The sequence below is a fragment of the Notechis scutatus genome, chromosome 2 (assembly GCF_049901735.1).
Source record: "Notechis scutatus isolate UNSWTSFEM ecotype Mainland chromosome 2, rNotScu1.2, whole genome shotgun sequence".
Taxonomy (NCBI): Eukaryota; Metazoa; Chordata; class Lepidosauria; order Squamata; family Elapidae; genus Notechis; species Notechis scutatus.
Window position 1 is genome coordinate 12139072 of NC_142010.1, and position 22274 is coordinate 12161345.

Genomic DNA, 22274 nt, shown 5'->3' on the forward strand with positions numbered 1-22274 from the left:
CCAGGCCTCACTCAGAACGGACCCCAAATGGAACACCGTTCAACCCACAGTGACGGCACAACGCAAGACCGACAGGCTTTCTTGTAGAGGTTCGGTTCCCACCAGCTGGGAGTTCACAAGAGAAGGTGTGCCCCACCCCCCAACCCCCCGGAAATCCAGGGCTGAGAGATGGTCCAGTGTGGCTTCTGGCCCAATAGGGCACCACCACGGGCACATCAACGGAGCAGCGTTTCTACTGGTTCCCACAGGCTGGCAGTGCCCTGCCTCCTGTCTCTGACTGGGCAGAATATCTTGAGTTTTGTGAGCTCAGTCGCTTGCTGGCTGAGTTGTACAGCTACCGTTAGTCAGCACAGGAGATGAGACAACATGTATTCCCACACAAGCCACGATCTGGGGAAATAAAACACCCGTCAGTCCAACTTCTACAGCTGGGAGGACAACCAGCCCAACGGTTTGGCAGCACCTTGACCAGCAGAGGGCAGAATGGCTTCCTCCGTAAGGCCTCTGGCCGGAAGGGCCTTTTTCTCTTGCCAGCTTAGTGGACGGAGGGATCCCTGTGGAAGTAGCTTTGTCTTGATTCCAGCAAACCGAATGGACCGAAGTCGTTAGTGGCCAACTTATCCCTTAGAAAGTCCCCTTCCTCCTGTTCTTGGGAAACCGTTGGGCGTCTCCCAACGGCCAATTGTTGAACGGAAGACGAAGACGAAGAATGAGGCACCCAAGGCGGGCGCTGCCAGGTACGATCCGCAGGGGAAATCCTCTCTCCCTTACCGGTTTCGGCCACGGCCTGGGAAACGTTTTGCAAAGCCCCAGAAAGAGAGGGGCAGGAGGATGTGCGGATCCATGTCCCCCGGCCAGCTGCCAGGTGGATATTGTAGTTGTCGGCAGTCTTGTCAGGATCTCCACGGCCTCCTTCCCCCTCTGGGCCGCTGAGGAAGGGGCAAAATCCCCCCACACCCCCATGCCCGCTAATGCCCACACTCCAAGCTCCCACACCTGATGCTTGCAGCATCCCCTCCTTTCTCTGGGTGAAGAGTAGCCGGGCCTCCCCCTCTTTCGCCACTCTCCCAGGCTGCCTTGGGATGGAGGGAAGCCCCCCCTCCCCCCACTGGTCCAGCTGGAGCACAGCCAGTCACCTACTTCCCGGGTTTAAGAAGAGCCACTCGGGGGCCCTGGAGAAGCTGGTCTGGAGTCCTTCTGAAGGTTCAGCCTCCGCCCTTCGGAACGGCCTGCAGGGAGGGCGGAGTGAACTCCCCCCCAGACCCCTGGCCTGGCCGCCAACCCAGCTGCTCCCGGCCCGCACCGTATTCTTCCATTGGAAATCCAGATGTTTCGTTCCGGACTTCGCAATGGACTCATCCTGGAGGATCACGATCCCAGTGGCTACGAGGACGAGGAAGGGGCAGCTGGCGACTCAAACGGAGATTTCCCCCCCCCATCACCCCCCCCGCCAGAGACAAGGAGGGCCAGCAGCCTCCCTCCGAGTGAGGGGGGGAGGGAGATGCCAAGTCTCTGGGGTCCCATCTGGGTGAGCAAAACAGGAAACAGCAGTGAGGCAGGCCCTCCCCTTGAGCCCCTCCCTCAAGAAACCTGCAAGGGGAGGGTGGCAACAGGGAGGTTCCCCCCCCCATGGATCTCCTGGGCGAAAGACGCAGGGGCTCCTCCCATTGGGCCATGCTTCCTGCTGGCAGGGAACAGCGGGTCTTCCTCGAACCAGGAGTGGGGAGGAGGCGGCTCAGCACCATGGGGCTTGCAAGGCTGAGGCCAACCGCCCAAGCAGCCCAGGCCAGGGGCAGGGGTGGGGCTAGAGCCCTTCAGGCCGGGAGCTCCAAAGGGGTGGCGGGGGGTCCCTTCCCACAGCCTGGACCTGCACACAAAGCCAGCCCATTTGGGGGCACAGGGGTGAGAACATCTCCTGGCTTTGGAAGTTCTCTTCAACGATGATGGAGCGACAAGGAAAGCCCCCTGACCCACGGCCACCACAGGAAGAGGGGGGCTTTCAGTCAATTTGGGGGTTTCAGGAGGAGCCCAGAGGGGTCGGAGCCTCTCCGGAGCAGCAATTCAGGCCAGAAACGCCTGGACTGGCCCAACTGGTCAGAGGGGCTTCCACCTCCCTCGAGAAAGGAAGCGAGACACCCCCCCCCCGCCCAAGCCTCCGAGGGGAGCTGACCCCTCCCTGCTTCGGGGTCCCCCAAAACAGCCCCTGGATGCCCAGAGAAGTGAAAGGCACAGGGGCTCTTCCTAAAAGCCTCTCAGTGGCGGGGGGCAGGAGGAGGAAAGCACTCAGGGGGAGAGGGGACACCCCAAACCCCAAGGGGGCCTGGTGTGTGTGTGGGGGTGTCTTGGGGGGACTGTTACCTTGTTGGGCTTGACGGCTCTCTGCAGGTTCTCGATCCACTTGTCTCTCTCGGCAGCCGAGCGGCAGGCGAAGCACTTGGTGCCCGAAGACGTGGTCACCTGGGCAGGAAATGGGGGGGGCGCGGGAGTGAGCTGCATTCTGCGCACGCCCAGGAGACCCCTACTATGCCCCCCCCGCCCCCGAGAGGGCCCAGGCGCCAGCCCCCACCTCGAAGCAGAACTCCTGGCCCAGGATGCTGCTGTGCACCGGCTTGATGAGGGAGTCCTCGTCCAGGTTGAGCTCCAGGGCTTCGGCGGCACTGCTGGGGCTGAGCAGGGACTCGTGCGAATGCGACTCCTTGAAGCTCTGCATCAGGCGGGCCCTGTGGGGGAGGGAACGGGGGCGCCCCCAGTCAGCGGGAAGGCTGTGGCTGGAGGGGGCAGGACCCAGGGAGGAGGGGGCTTCAGCTGAGCCCCGCTCTTTGGGGTACCTGGCATCTGCACCCCAGAGAGGCATCTCTGCGGCCTCAGCAGGGGAGGGAGGAGGGTCTCGGAAAGCCCCTCTGGCCCACGGGGGGAGGCCACGGGGTCTCCCCTTCGCCCGGCCAGCCGAGCTCCGGAGCCCCTTCTTGGAGGGAGCCGGCAGAGTCTGTGTGCGGCTGCTTCCCCCTCCGCTTCCCCGCGACATTTCTGCTCGGAGCTGCCGCCCCCGGGATATATTTAGCCCAGCCACGTAAGTGGAGGCAGCCCCTGCGTGTCGGGGCTGCCGTCAGCTGGAGGGGGGGAGGAAGGCAGGCGCTAAAAATACCCAGGGCTCCCAGGCCTTGCAGGGGGAGGGCTGGGCACTGGGGCCCCTGGAGAGAGGGAGGGAGGGAGGGAGGGGGTCCGGTCAGCCCTGGAGCCTCCCTCCCCTCCACCCGCGGGAGCGGGGTGGGTGGGGAGGGCCCACCTGTCGTGGTCAGCACTCCGGAAGCGGGGCAGCATCTGGCGGAAGCTGCTGGTGCGGTCCAGCTTGGGCTGGCTCTTCGTGCGCTTGATGGAGCTCTTCAGGCGGCGGCTGAGGAAACCCTGTTGCTGCGGCAGGCGGACGGGGGTCAGGTTGAACCCCGGCTCAGGCCCCCCAGGCAGCCCCTGGACCCTGGGAGGGAGGGGGCAGCAGGGCCCTGAAGATGCTTGCTGGGGGTCTCTGGGGCCCGGAGGGGGGCGGCCACCAGCCCCCTCCCCCTCCCTCCCTGCGAGGAGGAGGAGGAGGAGGAGAGGCGCCTGGCTCAGCCATGGCCCCCAAAAGCTCGGCCTCTCCTCTAGCAAGGCCCGGCAGCCGGAGGTCCCCACAGGTGCCCTGGCTGGGGAGCCCAGAGGCCAACTGGGACCCTCCAGAGAAAGACCCTCAAGGACGCAGATCTGAAGGCAGCCCATTTTTCCCAGAACTTCCGCCTTCCTCTCCTGGTGGCCTCCTTTCCCTGCTCTTCACAGCTTTGCTCGGCCCGACAGAAGCGGGACCCTTCCTGACTTTGGCCCAGCAGCCCCCTGGATCCAAGATAGCCCCCCACCTCCACACCTAACCGCTTTTTCTGGGGGGCAGGAGGGGGAGGCAGCCCACCAACCCTTTGCAGGCCCGGGCTCAGAGGCTGACCGGCTGAACCCCCAAGCCCCCCTCCAGATGGCACCTCCGTGCCCAAAGGCCACTGCTCCTCTTCCACAGAGGGGTTCCCCCACCTGTGGGGACAGCTCCCCCTTCTGCCTCCTCCCTCCGCCCCTCCATGGGGGGACGGGACTGGCTTCCACAGGGCGAGCGGGTGGGGTCATGGAGAGGGCAGACGGCATCCCTGCTCGCAGTCCTGAGTCCTCACCCCCCAACCCCCCAGGCCGGTTACGGGCAGCGAGGCAGCCTGTTTAGCAGGTAGAGGGCGCTCCTGGCAGGAGGGGCTGGACTAGATTGCCTCGAAGGGAGAGTGCCCCGTGGCTCAGCCGGCCTCTGATCCGCTGACCCTTCCCCCTCTGAAGGAAAAGGGAGGGAGGGTCTCGTCACTCACCGAGGAACGGAAGGGGGGCCGGCGGGGCGTCCATGTTGATGCTGTACTGCTTGCCCCCGGGACGCTCTTCCTGCGGGAGCGGCTGGCGTGCGATTCTGCAGGGGGAGAGAGGGGAGGGGGTCTGCCTGAAGGGGCACCTCCACACGGAAGGGCGGCTTCGCGGGGGGAAGCAAAGGCCCAAAAGTTCGGTGGGGGAGGGAAGCGACCGCTGGCAGATGATGACCACTTCCATCCCCCCAGGACAAGAGGCTCCCTGCCCCCACTCCTGCCCAGAGGAGCCAGCCAGGCCAGCCCTTAGCTGACCCCCCCGGGCAGGAAAGGGGAGCCCTAAACACAGCCCCAGCCGGGACCTCCCGAGACCCCCCGCTTTGTGATCGGAATGGAGCAGTTCCCTCTGGCCGTGGATCAGGGACCCCCAAGTCCCAGTGGGAGCAGCTCCCCCCACGTACCAACCATGGAAAAGGGCCCTGGGGCAGACGGGGAGATTTCCCCCTTGCTCCCCAAAGGGTGTAAATGTGGGTGCTTTTCACAACGCATTTTTGGAAAACACTTTTTTTTCCCCCCTGAGCCAAACCAGGAAAAGCGTTTTTGGTTTTCTGTTTAAAGGCCGCCCAACCCCAGAAGCAGCTCACAAGCAGCCCCCCCCTCCTCCGACAGACGCAGCCCCCTCCCCGGAAGCCCAGACCGAGCGGAGGGGCGGCTGGAGGGGGGGGGGCTGGGGGTCCAGGGGCCCCACTGGGGCAACAGGAGGCCCCCATGCTGGTTCTGCTGCTCCGTGGGGGGAGGGGGAGGCCATGGGGCACCTAGGCCCCTCCTTCTCAGAAGCCCCCTCCCAGCCCCGTTGGAGGTTGGCTGTCCCCCAGTCAGGCCCCATTGGGTCTCAGGGAGGGAGGGAGGGGGCACAGGCAACCCAGGGGCCAGAGCTGCCTCCCAACGGGGCTGGCTGGATGCCAGGCCTGGGCCTCCACCTGCCGTCCTGCCAATCCCCCTTGCCTGGACCTTTCTCACCCACCCACCCCATGAACAGCAGGGGCCCTTCTGTGGCCCTTGAGCAGCACCGGCTGCCGGGATCCGCAGAGAGCCCCCCCTCCCCGCGTTCTGGCACAACGCAGAGCCACCCACCGGGCTCTGCCGCCATCTGTCGTGCCTGCCGCTCTGCCACGCCAGCCCTGCGAGCCGCTGCCTCCGCGCTCCCCCAGGCCAGAGCGGACCCCCTGCCCCCTCCCAGGGTAACCCCTTCTCACCAGGCCCGTCTCCCACCCAGGAGGGGAGAGCCGCCCCTGCTCCCTGCCCCCCCACCCTCCCTTTGCAGCCCCTGCCTGGACTAGTCAGCTGGAAGGAGCCCCAGAAGAGCCAAGCAAGGGGATCAGGGCCCTGGCCCACCCGGACAGCAGTTGCCCACCTGCAGGGCTAAGAGCCTGGCTCGCTCCCCCCTCCACACAGCAGCCTCCAGAACTGCAGCAATGGGGAGGGGGCTTTCTCTGGGCAGCGCCCCCAGCCCCCCAGCAAAGGAAGCTGCTGCCTCCAGAATGGAGCCTCCCCCCCCCGCCCCGCGAGCCCAGCTGCCTCTGACTGCCTGGCCGGACCGGCGGCCGAGACCCCCGGGTCCCCCAGGTGCCAGCGCTCCGACGGAGGAGGCGGCTGCCCAGCCTGCCGGCCCTTTCAACCGGGGGGCGGGGGTGGGTGGGAAACACACCGGCGCCGCTCCTACTGACGCTGCCCAAGCCGGAGCGGGAAGCCGGCCGGGCCCGGGAGCGCAGCTCTCGCCCCGCCGCCGCCGCCGCCGCCGCCGCCGCCTCCGCTTCCCGGCCGGAGCGAGGGCGCGGGTCCCGGTGGGGACCCCGAGAGAGCCGGCCAGGCCGCCGCCGAGCAAGCGCCGGGCCGGGCCTGCTCGGGCGGCCCCGGAAGCAGCGGCCCCCACCCGGGAAGGCGAGTGAGGGGCTCCGTGCGCGCCCGCCCGCCCGACACCCACGCACCCTCGCCGGCCGGCCTGGCGCGGAGACGGAGGCAGCATCAGCAGCAGCGGCGCTGCCCACGCGCGTCCCCGGCCCTCCGGAGCCCCCGCCGCCCTCGCCCGCCCGCCCGCCCGCGCCCCCGCAGGCCGGCCCCCTCCCCACGGGGCGAGACGGGCGGCCCTTACCTGCCGGCTCCGGGAGCCCCCGCCGGCCGCGGCTACGGGGCGCGTCCCATGGCCGGACGGGGAGGCCCCGGAGCCTCGGGCTCCACGCGGCCCGCAGGGCGGCGGCCCCCGCCCGGCGCTGCAGCCGTCGGAGCTGCGGTTCCCCGCGCGGCTGGTTTGCGCTCGTGCCTCGCCCGCCGCCCGCCCGCCCGCCCCCGGCGCTCCCCGGCATGGCAGCCGTTGCTAGGCGACGGCGCGGCTGTCATCAGCGCCGGGAGGGGCGGCGGGCGGCGGCGGGAGGAGCCCCCGCACCCGACGGGGGCCGCTCTACCTTTGGGCCGGGGGCGGCGGGGGCAGCATCTCCTGGGGCAGCAGAGCGCGGGGCCGGCGCGGGGGCTGGCGGGGAGGAGGGCCGGCGCTTCCCGGGGAAGCATCCCGGGGCCGGCCCGGAGGAGGCCCTGCTGCGTCCCTCCGGGCAGAGGGCGCGGGCCGAGGCTCCGTCCAGCCTGGCCGGCAGGGAAGGCGGCCGCTTTCCTCCTCCTCCTCCTCCTCCTGCGCGGGGCCTGGCTCCACCCCGCCTGGGGCGGCCGGCGAGGATGGGGCCGCGGGGCTCCGGCTTTAAAGGCCGGCCGGGTCAGGCGGGGTCGCTCCCCTCCCCTCCCCTCGCCGGATCCGGCAGGGGGCGCTGCTGGCCCGCGGCCAAGGGGAGGGGGCGTCCCTCCATTCAGGCCTTTGCCTTCCTCTCTGTCTTCGGGGTTTCCATGGAAACCTTTTAAGCCAACTTCTCGGGAAGACAAAATTCTTTTTTAAACCCCGAGGGGGAGGGGAGGGGGGGGGGAGGCGAAGGTAACGGGGGGCCGGCGGGGCAGGTGAGGCTCTGGGCCGGGCAGCCCCAAAGGCCCAGCCCCATCTCCCTGGCAACCAGAGCGCGGGGGAGGGGGAGGGCAAGGGCCCCCAGGCCCAGGGGGCAGCTTCAGCAGAGCCCCCCACCCAGAAAAGGGGAGAGAGAGAGAGAGAGAGAGAGAGAGAGAAATGGGGGCGGAGAGATGGTCCCTATAGCAACAGTTGTCAAGCTCCTTTCCAGGGCCCTTGGTATTATGGGCTGGGGCTGGAGGGGGGTGTTGCAGGGAAACAGAGCCTGGGCAGGGCACCCAGGGAGCCTGCATGGAAGCCCCTCCGGGGACTGGGGGGCTGGCTGGGCCTGGGCCCCCTCCCCAAGGGGCACCTCTGGCCTGGCAGTGCCCCATCATTATGTGTCACCCCCCCTCCGCTCGCAGGGTTTCCGTCAGGACACCACTGGCTGCCTCTCTCCCCAGGGATACCCCTCCCCTCCGCCCATGGGAAGGGGCTCTCCAGCCCCCAGGGTGAGCGGACGCCGGGCTGAGCGTCCCCCCGCAGCTCTCCTCCCTGGTCCAGCTCTTCCAGTCTTCCCAGTCGCTCTCCCCATTCCCCTTCCATTGAAGGGGGGGCGGGTTGTGGCCCTTGTCCGGGCCAGGCTGCCCCGGCTGACCCCTGACCCTTCCCAGGGGCCCTTTTGGGGTCCACCCACCGGAAGCAGGAATCCACGTGGCTCCCCCTTCTCCAGCAGCTGCCTTGTGGACCGATCCAGTCGGCCTCAGTCTTCCTCTGGCCCCTTGCAATGGGGGAGGGGGCGCCGACGGGGAGCCAATAAGGCTCAGCCTCTCCGGAGGGTCTCGCAAGAAGAGCCTCTAGCCAAGTCAGGGTGACCGGGCCCCAAGGGCTTTCCTTCTGGCCTCCGTGGGCCAACGCTGGGGGGATCGGCAGCAGCCAAGGGCCCCATGCCCAGGCAGGTTGGGCCCCCAAGAGGCCTGTGGGTCTGGTCTGGCCAGCGGGATCTCCCTAACCCACCCCTTCCTTCCTCGCCTGGGAACCTTTGGGGGCGGGGGCCAGACACTGGCCTGCCAATCATTTCTCCCGCACAGAGTTTACCCCACAATCATTGGGGGGCTGTGCTTCCCCCCATGGCTCCCCAAAGGCCTCCGGGGCCTCCCCCGACCCCCTTCCTCTTGGAGCTGGGAAGGGAAGGGCACCCACAGCCCACCCACCCAATCCGGTGTCCCTTCGCTAGGGCTTCAGTCATGGGCCTCCAGGAAGGGGGTGCCCCCTCCTCAGCACGTGACACCCCCCCCCTTGTGAAAGGAGGCCAATTCTGGGGTCCACAGAGACCCCGGGGGGGTGGGTAACAGGCTCTAGGACAAACTTCCCCTTAACCACAATTCCTGGACCCTCCAGGGCCGCCTCTCTCTTGAGTGTTGCGAAAGGGCTTCGCGCAAACACACACCACACAAACCCACAAAACCTGCCGGTTGCAGATTCCACAAGCCCCACCCCTTCCATCCGGTTCGCCCTCCCCATCCGACCCCTCGCAGCCCCCCCCCCCGCCGTTTCCTACCGTGCTCGGCGTGGGGCCGGCCTTCCACGGGGACACTAACCGTCCGGCGCAGAAGCTTGCTCCGCCCGGGGTCCCTCTGGCGTTCTCGAAGGAGCAGGGGGTGAATCTTGGGGGGAGGGAGAGAGAGAGAGAAGGGGAGACAGCAGCCCCGGTCAGATGGGGGGACAGGGGAGTTTCCCCAGAGCCCCTCCCAGCACCACGTCCCACCCCCCGCCAAAGCCACGGAAGGAATCTCCCACTGACCGGCTGTGGTTTACCTGCCCACTTTACAGCTGAGCCGGAGCCACCGAAAGGGCCCAGCGTAACGGGGGGGACTCCCGGGGCAGAGATCCCGGCCCCAGACAGAGGCCGAAGTCGGCCCGCCCTCCTGCTGGGCTCAGGAAGCCACAAACCGCGACCTCCCCAGCCGCCTCCTGCACCCGACGCCCGGCCTGGGGGAGCCTGCTGAGCCCCACCACCACCACGAGGATCCTCTGCCCGGTCCACCCCAGCCCCCCTTGCCCCCCCACTCTCACCTCCTCCTCGTCGAGCATCAGGAGTTGATTGCCAGAGATGATGCAGAATCGGGGGGCGTTCCAGGGACGGTCGTAAGGCGAGTGGACATACTGCGCCCGGGACCCCAGGGCTCCTCGGCCGTCTGCAGCGGAAGGGCAGAGTCAAGCAGACCCGGGCCAGCCCCGGTGCCCCCTCCCGGCCCCTCCGCCCCGAAGCAGCAGCAGCAGCAGGAGAGGCCTCGGCCTTGGTGGGAGGAGTGGGCCTCGCATCCCACCCACCCCCGCGATGCCCTCTGCCGGATCAGGTGTGTCTGGGGGCTCACTGTGGCCTCGGCCGCCCCTCCCAGCCGTGAGAGTTGGGCAGTTGCTGCCCCTTGGCACCTGCCAACCGCGCCTGGCTCCGTTGGGGCCACTGAGGCAGGTCCCCTTTCCAAGCCGGCTGGGGGAGCCCAGCCAAGGCCTGGCAGGCTGGCAGAAGGAGAAGAGGGAGCGGATATATCCCCTCTGCCCGGTATGACCCCCTCCCTCCCTAGAAGGGGCTCTGGAGGCTGGGGGAGGGGGCAGCCCAGCACCCTTGACACCCCCCACCTGCCTTTCGACAGCCTGGGGGCCTCCATCCCGCTCTCTCCTGCCTGCCCACGTGGGGGGACAGCCGGGGAGTTGTGTAAGGCCTGGGCCGGCCCTGTGCTGCCCCCAGTGGCAAGGAGAGGCTGCCAAGAGAGAGCCGTGAAGTGGTGCGGGGAGGGGAGGGAGACAAGGCAAACGGGGGGACAAGGCAGAGAGGGGGCAGGGACGTCCCAACCTGGGGGAACTCCAGGTGCCGGGCAGGCAGGGGCCAAAAACCCCCAGGGGGAAATCACAGCCGTGGGCAGCGGCTCTTTACACCCCTCACGGATCTGTCTAAGCCCCCACACACACACACACACACACACACACACACACACACACACACACACACACAGGGTCTCCTGGGTTTAAGACATGGGAGGGGCAGGGCTGATTGAGGCTCTTGGGGGAGGAGGGTCTCTTGGGGGTGTGGCCCCCCAGCCCCTCGTGACCCACGTCCTGCCCCGTCAGAGAAGGCCCAGGGCCTCACCCTGACCCACACCGCCAGCCCCCGTTGCGGGCCAGAGCCGGAAGGGGTCCTTGGGCAACGGGGGGTGTGTTGGCCGGGGGCTTCCCTTTTGAGCAGGGCCGGCTGAGCCCCCTCCCCCATGAGAGAAGCTGGCTCCTCACTTTTCACCCCTGCACCCCCAAATGGGGGAGGAGGGGGCTGCAGGAAGCAGGGTTGGGGAGGCAGACCTGGATCCGGGGCGGGGGGCAACGCAGGGTGCTGCTCCCCCGCCTCTCTCCCTCTTTATCCCTCCAGGGGGGGGGGAGCCGCTGGCTTCATCCGGATTTCTGCAGGCCCTTTTTTCTCCACGGGTGGGTCGAGGCAGGGGCTGAGTTCACAAGACCCCGGCCCTCCTTTCACGACCCGGGTCAGGGACCCAAAGCTCCTCTGCTCCCCCAGCAGCCTCCACACTCGGCGGGCCAGGCTCTGCTGAACACGCCCAGGCCTCCTTCCTGGCCGGCCAGGACTCGGTTCCTCCCTCCCTCCCTCCCTCCCTCTGTGGAAAAAGGAAGGCCCCCTCAGGAAAGCAGGGGGGTCCTGCCAAGACAGGTCCAGCCCCCCGCCCCACTCTTCCACCCAAGACACCATGGACAAGAGTCCACCAGCAGGGGGCGCCCTCCCTGCCACCACAATTGGCAGCTTCTTCGCCTTGGAAGCTAATGGGTGCATTGGTGATTTGCGGAGGAATCCTGCTATTATTATTATTATTATTATTATTATTATTATTATTATTATTATTATTATTATTATTATTATTATTATTTATTAATTATTATTACAAAATTATTACAATTATTAAAAAGCCCCTCCGGGAAAGACGAGCCCTGGGTGACTAGCCCAGCCCAGAGTCCACCTGTGGAACTCCTTGCCACAAGATGTGGGCCTGGTCGCAGAGCAACTCCAGTGCTGAAATCAAGGCCCCTCTTGGCCCTGCGGGGGCGGGGCACCTTGCTCAGCAGATGGAAACCCAACGGGTTTTAAACCCAAACCGGCCGGCTGCCTTGTAGCCAAACCCCTGGCCCGGCCCCTCTTCCGTGGCACGTGTGTCCCCAGGCCACGCCAGGGGCGGCCACCGGATCCAGCCCTCCTGGGGTGGGGGCGGCAGTCCAAGCCGAGAAGAAGGGGGGCCTCACAGAAGAACCCTTCGGCCGGTTCCTGAAGGAGACAGTGGGCCGGAGGGGGGACCTCCCTGCCAGGCAGCCTCCCCCCCATCAGTCCCTGGGCCAGCTGGGGATCTGGACCCCACCCTGGAGCTGAGCCCGGGCACCAGCTCCACAATGGAAGGGTTGCGCACACACACACACACACACACACACACACACACACACACACACAGCACAGAGCCCCTTCTAAGGGCCCACCCCCCCCATTCTGGGCCTTCTCCGAGGCCTTGACAGATAGCCCTCGGCTTCTGTTTTGTTGAGCGACCGTTGGAAGTTACAACGGCACTGACAAAAATGGACAGGACCCTTTTCCGCGCAACCGTGGCCACAGCCACGCCACCGCAATTCGGGTGCTTGGCAACCGGCTCTTATTTATGACCACACCGCAGCGTGATCTCCTTTTGCGACGAGCAACGTTGACGGGACGACCAGATTGACTTGAGAAGCATGTTACTGACTGAACAAGGAATTGGCTTAAGAGCTGAGCGTGGCAGGGAAGGGCAGGGAGGGCAGGGAGGGGGCAAGACTGTCCTCACAGGGCCAAAGACCTTTTGGGCTCCATTGTGGTGGTAAGCCGAGGATGCTCTGTGGGGCAGGCAGAGGGCGGGCAATTGGGGAGGGGCCCCTCTTCACACACAGGCGGAGCTTAGGACGAGAGGGAGGGAGGGAGAGAGGGAAGAGAGGGAAAGAGGGAGAGAGGAAGGAAGGAGAGAGTGGCAGAGAGGAAGAGAGGAGAGGGAGTGGGAAAGGGGAGAGAGGGAGAGGGAGGGAGAGAGGAAGAGGGAGTGGGAAAGGGGAGAGGGGAGGAAGAGGGAGGGAGAGGGAAGGAGGGAGAGAGAGAGAGGAAGAGGGAGGGAGAGGGAAGGAGGGAGAGGAGAGGGAGGGAGAGGGAAGGGAGAGAGAGAGAGGGAAGAGGGAGGAGAGGGAGAGGAAGGAGGGAGAGAGAGAGGAGAGGGAGAGGGAAGGAGGAGAGAGAGAGAGGAAGAGGGAGGGAGAGGGAAGGATGAAGAGAGAGAGAGGAAGAGGAGGGAGAGGGAAGGAGGGGAGAGAGAGAGGAAGAGGGAGAGGGAAGGAGGGAGAGAGAGAGAGGAAGAGGGAGGGAGAGGAAGGAGGGAGAGAGAGAGGGAGGGAGGGAGAGGGAGGAGGGAGAGGAGAGGGAAGAGGGAGGGAGGAAGGAGGGAGAGAGAGAGGGAAGAGGGAGGAGAGGGAAGGATGAAGAGAGAGAGAGGAAGAGGGAGGGAGAGGGAGTGGAAAAGGGGAGGGAGGGAGAGAGAGGGAAGGAGGAAGAGAGAGAGGAAGAGGGAGGGAGGGAGAGAGATGGGGAGAGGGAGGGAGAAAGCAGGAAAGGGGGGAGAGGGGGAGGAAGAGGGATGGAGAGGGAGAGGGAGGGAGGGAGATAGAGCTAGAGGCAGGGAGAGGGAGAGGGAGGGAGGGAGGGAGAGGGAAGGGGGAGGGAAGAGGGGGCGGTCGCAGCCCCAACTGGGACCCTCACAAGGCTTAGCCAGGGCCCCCACTTCCCGTCCACCTGCAGGCTGGGGGCCTGAGAGGCTGGGAGCCTCTCCATGAGCCACCAGCTGAAGGCCAGGAAGGGTGGAGCTCCTGCCACCCCCACCCCAGGGCTGGAAATCTCTCCAGCCCATGAGGACTAGGGCCTTGGCTAGAGAAAGAAGAGCCCCAGCAGCTTCCCCAGCCTCTCCTCCCATGGAAGGGAATATTTGAACCCTGGACTGGCCGGGTAAGGGGACGCCTGCCAGGGAGCCACCAAGCCCGGAGGGCGCCAAGGAGCCGGGCCAGCCCAGGGCGTGAGCAGAGGGGGCTGGCCGGGCCTCTTTGCGGGGCCACTTTGGGGCTCCTCCCCCACGGGGCCTTCGAGGGCCCTTCCCTCCTGCTGCCAATTCCCCTTGATTGACAGCATTGCGTTTCACGGATCTGGATGGACGGGCCCGTTTCTTACACTGCGGCCGCCTCTCCGGGGTCCTGAACCGGCTAGGAAGAGAGCAAGGCCCTGGGCTTTGAGCAGATGATGGGCATTGTAGTCCAACTGGGAGGATAAATCTGCTTCCCCCTGATGCCAGCACAGAGCCCCGCCCTGACCTAAGGTCTCCTTTCTTGGGCCCTGGAGGCTGCAGGATCTGGAAGGGACCCTGGGCTGCCCTGCCCGAGACGCCCCCTGAGGACAAGGCCTCCCTTCCCTGGACACAGCTGGCCTCAGTCGCCTGTGGGGGTGGGGGGGCAGGACCCTCATCCCAGCAGGCATTGGGGGCTCTGCAGCCTCCCAGCCCAGCAGGGCTCATGGAAAGCTACCCCACCCCGACGCCTTGACCGGAGAGGGACCGTGGTAGTGGGGGGAGACTGCGCCGGCTCTAAGGGACCCTCTGGTGGGAGGGGCTCGGTCGACTGGGGGCAGCAAGACACACCCCCCAGCCTTTGAGACCTCTTCCTCCCAGCACAGCCAGCTGTGAAGCTGGGGGGCAGGCTAGCCCCCCCCACGGCCTCCTCTGCCCCCAAACTCGGCCTCAGGACCCCAGCCAAGAAGGAATGCGAGGTCTCCCCCTCCCCAAAGATGGAGCCCCATCTCCCCCCCCCCCCTCCCCTCCCCCGGCAGGCTTCGCCATCTCCTCCGCTGTTGCCATGCAAGCGAGGAGCAAGGCAGCCGCCAGGCAACGGGAGGAGCCGCATCTCCCCGATCGGGCTCCGGCAGGAAAGACGGAGAGGCCGCGCAGAGCAGCCCCGGCGAGGCGCAAGGCCTGAAGCGTCGGCCGCCGCCGCCGCCGGCCGGGCCACCGAGGGAAAAAGGGGGCTGCGGATCCCCAGCGGCAGGGAGCCACCGCCGGCCCCGGGCCGCTGGGGGACAAGGCCTGCCTCCCTTCCGGCCCTCGGCGCAGCACCGTCTCCCCCCCCACCTGCCCTGCTGGACGGCTGCCTGCGCCTCCTGGGAAGCAGCAGGAGTAGCAGCAGCCTGGCTGTTCCGGCCGAGGACAAGAGGAGGCTCCCAACCCCCCCAAACCAAATGGGGAAAGCACAGCCTCCCCGCTGCCTTGGGAAGAGAGCCACGGGAGGGAGGGAGGGGGGGGTCCCTGCAGTGCAGCACCACCAGTCGTGGAGAATGTACTTTATGCCGGAGCTGTGTCCCCCCCGCCAGCATCCTTCAGCAGGGTTGCCTGGCAACATCACGCCCCCTCCCTTTCCCGAAGAGCGCTAAGCAGGCCTGGCACTGCGAGGGGGAGGAGGAGGGGGTCCGGAGCGGGCCCCCTCTCCCGCCCAGACCATTTCCTGCAAAACCTAACGGGCGGGGAGGGGGAAGGTGACCCTCTCTCGCGGGTGGGGGGGAGAGGGGGGAAAGAAGCGCTTCGGGCTACGAAGCAACCTGCCGCCTCCCGTGACGAGGCGCCAGGATTGGTGGGCCTGACCGTCGCCCCCTTCCGCCCCTCCCTCCCCGCGCCGACCTCAGCTGGCCCGAGCGGGACCCTCCGCTTCCCCCACGGCCGCCCCTCCCCTCCTTTGCAACGCCGCTGGCCCTCCAAGCGAGGCACGTGGGAGGAAGGGGCTGGTCCGCGGAGAAGCGGCGGCCCCCACCCACGGTTGGCACCCAAGGCCCCGGCTTGGGAAGCCGGGACCCTCCGCCCCCGACTCCCCTCCCCCAACCCGTCGTCGCTCCTTCTTCCAGCAGGCGCCTCCAAGCGGGGGCATCTCATCGCGGCCGGCGCTGCGGAGCCGGCCCGGGCCTCCCGGAGCCCTCGGCGGGTGACAGCCGGGCGAGGCTTCGCTGGCACGGACCCCAGCCAAGGCAGAAGGCGCACCGGCAAGGGCTGCTGCGCGCCCGGCCTGGGCCAGCGGTGGCTCCCGTCTTCCGCGGCTTCCCTCCCCTCCTCCCCTCCTGCTCCCCGGTCCCCGTCCCCGTCCGTCCCCCCCGTGCCGCTACGGTCGGCCGACGGCAGGCCGGAGCGCCCCGATCCCCGGGCGCGGGTTCCAGAGCGCACCATCTCTCCCGGGATCCGGAGGCCGCCATCCGGCCGCAGCTGGCCGAGCGCCACGATGCTTCTCTCCCGCCGCGGCCTCGCCGCCCAGCCGCGAGCGTGGGAAAGGGCGCAGTCCCCACGCGGCTGGAGGACCCCTTTCCCAGCTGGCTCCCACCTGCCTCGCCAGGCCCGAGCGCGCCGGAATCCCCGGGGCGGAGCGCAGCATCTCTCTTTGCCCCCGGCCCGGGTCAAACCCTCCAGGAGGAGCCGCGCCGGCCGCAGCCCTGCGCCGCCGCAGCCCGCCCCGCGCCGGAGCTGTGCAGAGCGGCAACGGGCGGGCGGGCGGGCGGGCAGCGTCGCCCCTCCAACTTCCGGGCGGCAGGCTCTGCCCCGCGGCCGAGGGAGGGGCCTGGCCGCCGAGCCCCCCCAGGCCGCGCAAACCAAGCGGATTGTCGCCGCCCCCGCCCGACAAGCGCAAGCCCGCGCGCGCGCGCGCCCCGAGGAAGGTCGCCCTACCTGGGAAGGGGACATAGGACATGGCGCTGCCTGCCTCCGCCGCCCAAGGACCGGCCTGCGGGGAGGAGGAGGAGGAGGAGGGGGAAGAAGGCCAAGCTGGAAGGGAGGGAGCCCCACCGCCCTCCGCCTCTGGCTCGCTCCCACGGCGCCTCCTCGGTGCGCCCGCCGCCGCCGCCGGCTGCGCCTCTCTGGCGCTGAGGATGCGGCGGGCAAAGCGGGGCAAGAGGCGGCGGCGGCGGTGGTTCGGGGGATGCGCGGGGGCTGGCGACCCTCCCGCGGGCTCCGGCTGCTCCTCCTCCTCCGTGGGCAGCCGAGGCTCCGGCCGTCCCGAGCCTCCGCTACCCCAGCCGCGCCGCCGCCGCCACCGCTGGAGCACGGCAGGCAGGCGAGCGAAGGCGCGGCCCCGATCGCCTCCCTCCTCTGCCGGCCGGGACAGGCGGCTTGCCCCGACAGGGGCACCCCGAGGCAAGGGGCGCTGAGGGACGGGCGCCCCCTCCCGGGCGCCCCGGGAGCACCAAAGGCGGGGCCGCCACATCCATCGGACCCCCGTCGGACCCTCCGGCCGGCCTTCCCGCTGCCCCGGAGCCCTTGCGGCGCCCGCCCGACGCCCGTCGGCAGCCGCTCTGCCCCGCCGCCGCCGCTGTCCGGGGCTAAGGCGGCGGCGTCGGGAGAGGCGGGACGAGACCCGCTGCTCCTTCCCGCGCCCGCGGGGCCCGTCCTGGCCAGCCGGGATGGCGGACGGGCTCTTGGCAAGGCGGCGGCGGCGGCGGCAGCTCCGCTCCCTTCCCAGGCGGTTGCACCAGAGACCGGAGGCGCTTTGGCGGGATCCGGGCTTTCAACGCCGGGATGCGACCCCGCCCGCCCCGAGGACCCGAATCTTCCTCCCCCGCGGAGCTTCCCGGCGGCGGCGGCGGCGGCGCCTCCTCTGTCCTTCCCAGGTGGGCTAGAAGCGCCCAGCAGGCCCCGGTTGCTCCTCCAGGCTCTGCCCTCCCCTTCCCCGTCCCTGAACCCCCGACCGCCGCAGCTCTTGTCCTTGCGCCCCTTGAGTGGGTTGGGCTTTGGCTGCTGCTCCGGCTGGGGGCCCAAAGCGGCCCCTCCAGGCCACGGGCTGCCCAGCCGCTTCTTCTGCTGAAGAAGAAGAAGAAGACCTTGCAGCCTTGAAGCTCCCACAAGTTCTGGAGACAAAGCCTCTGGGCAGGTGGAATGGTTCTCCCCACCAGGAAATGGTGGCTCCTGAGTTCCAGGTCGCTTCTGGTTCCCATTCTGCCTTCAGGGGCTCTGGAGAATAGGCACACACACACACACACACACACACACACACACACACACACACACACACACCTCTTCTTTGCCCCTCAAATATGGGTCCTTCTCTTCATTACGTCAAGCAGACCCTGTCCCAGCTTCAAATGTTGTGGCTTCCAGTCACCTAGAATTAGAATAGAATAGAATAGAATAGAAAAGAATAGAATAGAATTAGAATTAGAATTAGAATTAGAATTAATTAGAATTAGAATAGAATTAGAATAGAATAGAATTTCAGAATTAGAATAGAATAGAATAGAATTTCAGAATTAGAATAGAATAGAATTTCAGAATTAGAATAGAATAGAATTTCAGAATTAGAATAGAATAGAATAGAATAGAATAGAATAGAATAGAGTTAGAATAGAATAGAATAGAATAGAATAGAATAGAATAGAATAGAATTAGAATTAGAATAGAATAGAATAGAATTAGAATAGAATAGAATAGAATAGAATAAATAGAATAGAATAGAATTAGAATTAGAATTAGAATTAGAATTAGAATTAGAATTAGAATAGAATAGAATAGAATAGAATAGAATAGAATAGAATAGAATAGAATAGAATAGAATAGCTTTATTGGCCAAGTGTGTTTGGACACACAAGGAATTTGTCTTGGTGTAAATACTCTCAGTATACATAAAGAAAAGATATTCATTAAGAATCAAGAATCATAAGGTACAACACTTAATAATAGTCATAGGGTACAATCAACAATCAAATCATACTAGGAAACAGTCAATATAAATCGTAAGGATACAAGCGACAAAGTTATAATCCTACAATCACAAGTGGGAGGGGATGGGTGATAAGGAGTGATGAGAAGATGAATAGTAATAATAGTTCAGACTTTGTAAATAGTTGGACAGTGTTGAGGGAATTATTTGTTTAGCAGAGTGATGGCTTTCGGGGAAAAACTGTCCTTGTGTCTAGTTGTTCTGGTGTGCAGGGCTCTATAGCGTCGTTTTGAGGGAAGGAGTTGAAACAGTTTATATGTCCGGGATGTGAGGGGTCTGTAGATATTTTCAGAGCCCTCTTTTTGACTCGTGCAGCATACAGGTCCTCGGTTGAAGGCAGGTGGGTAGCCATTGTTTTTTCTGCAGTCCTAATTACCCTCTGGAGTCTGTGTCTCTCCTGTTGGGTTGCAGAACCAAACCAGACAGTTATAGAGGTGCAGATGACGGACTCAATCCTTCCTCTGTAGAACTGGATCAGCAGCTCCTTTTGGGCAGTTTGAGCTTCCTGAGTTGGCGCAGGAAGAACCTTCTTTGTGGTGCCTTTTTGATGACGTTTTTGATGTTCGGTGTCCATTTTAGGTCACGAATGAAGGCGGGAGAAGAAACAACGGATGGAAACTCACCAAGGAGAGAAGCAACCCGGAACCAAGGAGACATTTTTCCGACAGTCGGGACAATTAACCAGTTGGAACAAGTTGCCTCCGGAAATTGTGGCTGCATCACTGGAGGTTTTCAAGAAGAGGCCGGACGGCCATTGGTCTGAAGTGGTGTAGGGTCTCCCCGCCTGCCTGAGCAGGGGGCTGGACTAGATGACCTCCGAGGTCCCTCCCGGCTCTGTCACTCTATTCTGTTCTAAAAAAAAAAACCTCCCACCTCACCAGGGGATCCACCCTCCAGATCAGCAGGAAGCCCGGGACGGGTGATGCTCTTTTCTCCGACCGGGTTCAAACCGAGAGCCCTGGTGCAAACGGGCCTCCAGGGTTACGCAAGGTGATGCCGCCTCCGCCCATTTCCCGAGATTGAGTGTCGATCTCCAAAATTCAGTTCCTAAATTCCTGCACAGACTTCCCCCCCACCCCATTCCTCGCCCCCCCTCCCCCCGAAAGAGGCGGGAGGGCAGCGTCCCAGGGCTTGGCCCCGTGCAAAATTCAAATTATTGACAGCAGAAGCAAAGTGGTTTCTCAGGCCAGCTTCCGAAGACTTACGGCTTCTGATCCCTCAACCCAAAGGTGATCCTTCTCCCTCCCTTCCCTTTGCCAAAGAAACCCAAAATAACCATGAGGTCATTTCCCCACTAAGCTCTGCTTTCGGCCTGAACCCACTCCATGTGTGTGTGTGTGGGTGTGCCTGCGTGTGATGGGTGTAAACCACAAGTGTGGGTCCTCCAGTTTCCCCTCTTCCTCCTTCTACGTCAGGGGTGTATGTGTCCCCAACCTTGGCAACTTTAAGACTGGTGGACTTCCACTGGGTCTGCGTGCACACACACGCTCCATTTGCCTGAACGACTGGCGCGGAGGCGTGTGTGTCCGCTACTGGCGGAAATGGAGCGCCATGCACGCTTGCCCACCACACGTGTGGAACCACCCTCTCCTCCACCACCCCCCCCATCCCACAAAGCAGGAAAGGTTGGGGGGGGGGGGCTCTGCTGTAGAACCACAAGCTAGCCAGCCTTCAAATAGTGGGGAAGCAGGTTGTGGAGGATGGGTCTTTGGGTAACAGAAACGGACTGCAGGATCAGCAAAGCAAGCCGAGCCCTGAGGCAGTCGAGCCATCCACACGACTTCCCTGCCTGCACAAAGCTGAAAGTCCTAGAGATTTCATCGCTTCCCTCTTACAGGAAATCCTTGACTTACAACCATTCGCAGGTACAACAGCAGTGGAGACCAGTTTCTATACTTACGACCATTCCAGCATACACCCCCACCCTGGTCACGTGACCAAAATTCCTGCACTTGGCAACCAGCATAAATTTTTATCACAGTCGCCCCATCCTGGAGTCACGTGGTCCCCATTTGTGACCTTTCCAGCTGGCTCCAGCCAAGCAAAGTCAGTGGGGGAAGCCCGATTCACTTAATGACCACAAGATTCACTTAATAACTCTGGCCAACAAGGCGGTAAAATGGAGCCAAACTCACTTAGCCTCATTTAGCAACAAACATTTGGGCTTCATTGTGGTCATCAGGTGAGGACAGAATTGGAGCAGTGTTCCAATATTTGAGGGGCTGCAATAAAGAATGTAGAATAACTGTGGGGAGGGACCTTGGAGGTCATCTAGTCCAACCCCCCCCCTGCCCAAGTGGGAGACCCTACACACCATTTCTGACACATGGCAGTCCAATCTCTCCTTGAAAGTCTCAAGCGATAGCACTCCCACAACTTCCAAAGCAAACTTCTGTTCCATCTGTTGGTTGATTGTTCTCACTGTCAGAAAATTCCTCCTTATTTCTAGATTGAATCTCTCCTTGTTCAGTTTCCATCCATTATTCCTTTTCTGGCCTTCAGGTGCCTTGGAGAATAGCTTGACCCCCTCCTCCTCTCTGGGGCAGCCCCTCAAATATTGGAAGACTGCTCTCCTGTCTCCCCTGGTCCTTCTCTTCCCTAGACTAGCCAGGCCCGGTTCCTGCAACCATTAGTTGTATGTTTTAGTCTCCGGTCCCCTAATCATCCTGGTTGCTCTTCTCTGCACTTTTTCTAGAATCTCAACATCTTTTTTATAATGTGGTGAACAAAACTGGATGCAGTACTCTAGGTCTGGTCTTACTAAGGCCAGTGGTATTAGTACCTCCCTTGATCTTGATTGTATCCCTCTGCTAATGCAACTTAGGGTTGCATTGGCTTTTTTGGCTGCACACGGCTGGCTCCTATTTAGCTGGTTGTCCACCAAGACTCCAAGATCCCTCTCCCAGTTCCTGCTATTGAGCCTGGTTTCACCCAGTCTATATGTGTCCTTTTGGTTTTTCCAGCCTAAGTGTAAGACTTTACTTTTCTCTACATTGAATTTCATTTTGTTAGATAGGGCCCAGTGTTCTAGTCTGTCAAGATCTGTCTGGATCTTGAGCCTATCTTCTTGGGTGTCAGCTATTCCTGCCAGCTTAGTATCATCTGCAGATTTGGTAAGTTCCCCTTCTGTTCCCTCCTCTAAGTTGTTAATGAAGATATTGGAGAGTCCTGGGCCTAAGAAGGAACCTTGTGCCACCCCGCTGCTTCCTTCCCTCCGTGTAGACTTAGACCCAGTAAGGACTACACGTTGAGTACGGTTTGTCAGAAGAAGAGAGAGTCAACCTATTTTTCAAAGCACCTGAAGGCAAATGAAGAAGCAATGGATGGAAGAATCGAGGAGAGAACTGACCGAGAGCGAAGGAGAAATTTTGTGACAGTGAGAACCATTCATCAGTGGAACGACTTCCCCCTGGAAGTTGTGGGTGCCACAGCCCTGGAGGCTTCCAAGAAGAGAGTGGACAGACCTTGGTCTGGAATGATATAAGGTCTCTTGTTTAAGCAAGGGCTAGAAGACCTGTGAGGTCTTCCTTCTTCTTTCAACTCTGTTGTTCTGTTATTTCATTCAAACTTGGTCCCACCAAGATGGAGTGGCTGTGGGCACAGAAAAAACTGTCCCCAGGGAGCCTCATTCTTGGCTCTGACCGGGGTCGCACTTCCTTGTGCAGATCGGTTGGTGATCAATGCCTCCTTTGCAACCCCCAATTTTTCCCCCCCAAAGAGAAGCTGCCTTTGGCAAGGTTCACCTGGATGAAAAGATCCTCTAAAATTCTCCCTCATGCCTTTGCCACCTCCCCTTTGGATTGTTGCAGCTGGCCATGTCAGGGGCTGCCCCTGAAGACTATTTGGAAGCTTCAGTTACTCCGGTTGGTCGACGCAGCCAGCCAGATGTTCAGACTGGATTTAGCATTTTTGCCTGTCGATTTGAGACCTTCCCAAGGACTCGGGAGAGGCAGAGGTAGAGGTTTGATGGGGTTACAACTATCATGGCGGGATGGAAGCTGTTCCGAGTAAAGCCGCCTTTTTGCAATTGACTAATGGTGGTCAATGCCTATAGCGCTCAAGTGGTGCTCCAGCTGTTTTGG

General features: G+C 63.3%; 1 protein-coding gene across 1 annotated transcript in view; it reads right to left on the reverse strand.

The window, feature by feature from the left end:
* Window positions 1-15968, reverse strand: part of SYNGAP1 (synaptic Ras GTPase activating protein 1) — a 37504-nt gene extending 21536 nt beyond the window's left edge. Inside the window, 9 exon segments of the mRNA XM_087952870.1 lie at window positions 2359-2457; window positions 2567-2720; window positions 3287-3411; window positions 4371-4389; window positions 4391-4433; window positions 4436-4465; window positions 8903-9008; window positions 9418-9539; window positions 15654-15968. Of these exon segments, the coding sequence (XP_087808996.1) occupies window positions 2359-2457; window positions 2567-2720; window positions 3287-3411; window positions 4371-4389; window positions 4391-4433; window positions 4436-4465; window positions 8903-9008; window positions 9418-9539; window positions 15654-15858 (903 nt within the window). The 5' untranslated portion in view covers window positions 15859-15968.
* Between the last annotated feature and the right edge of the window lie 6306 nt (window positions 15969-22274).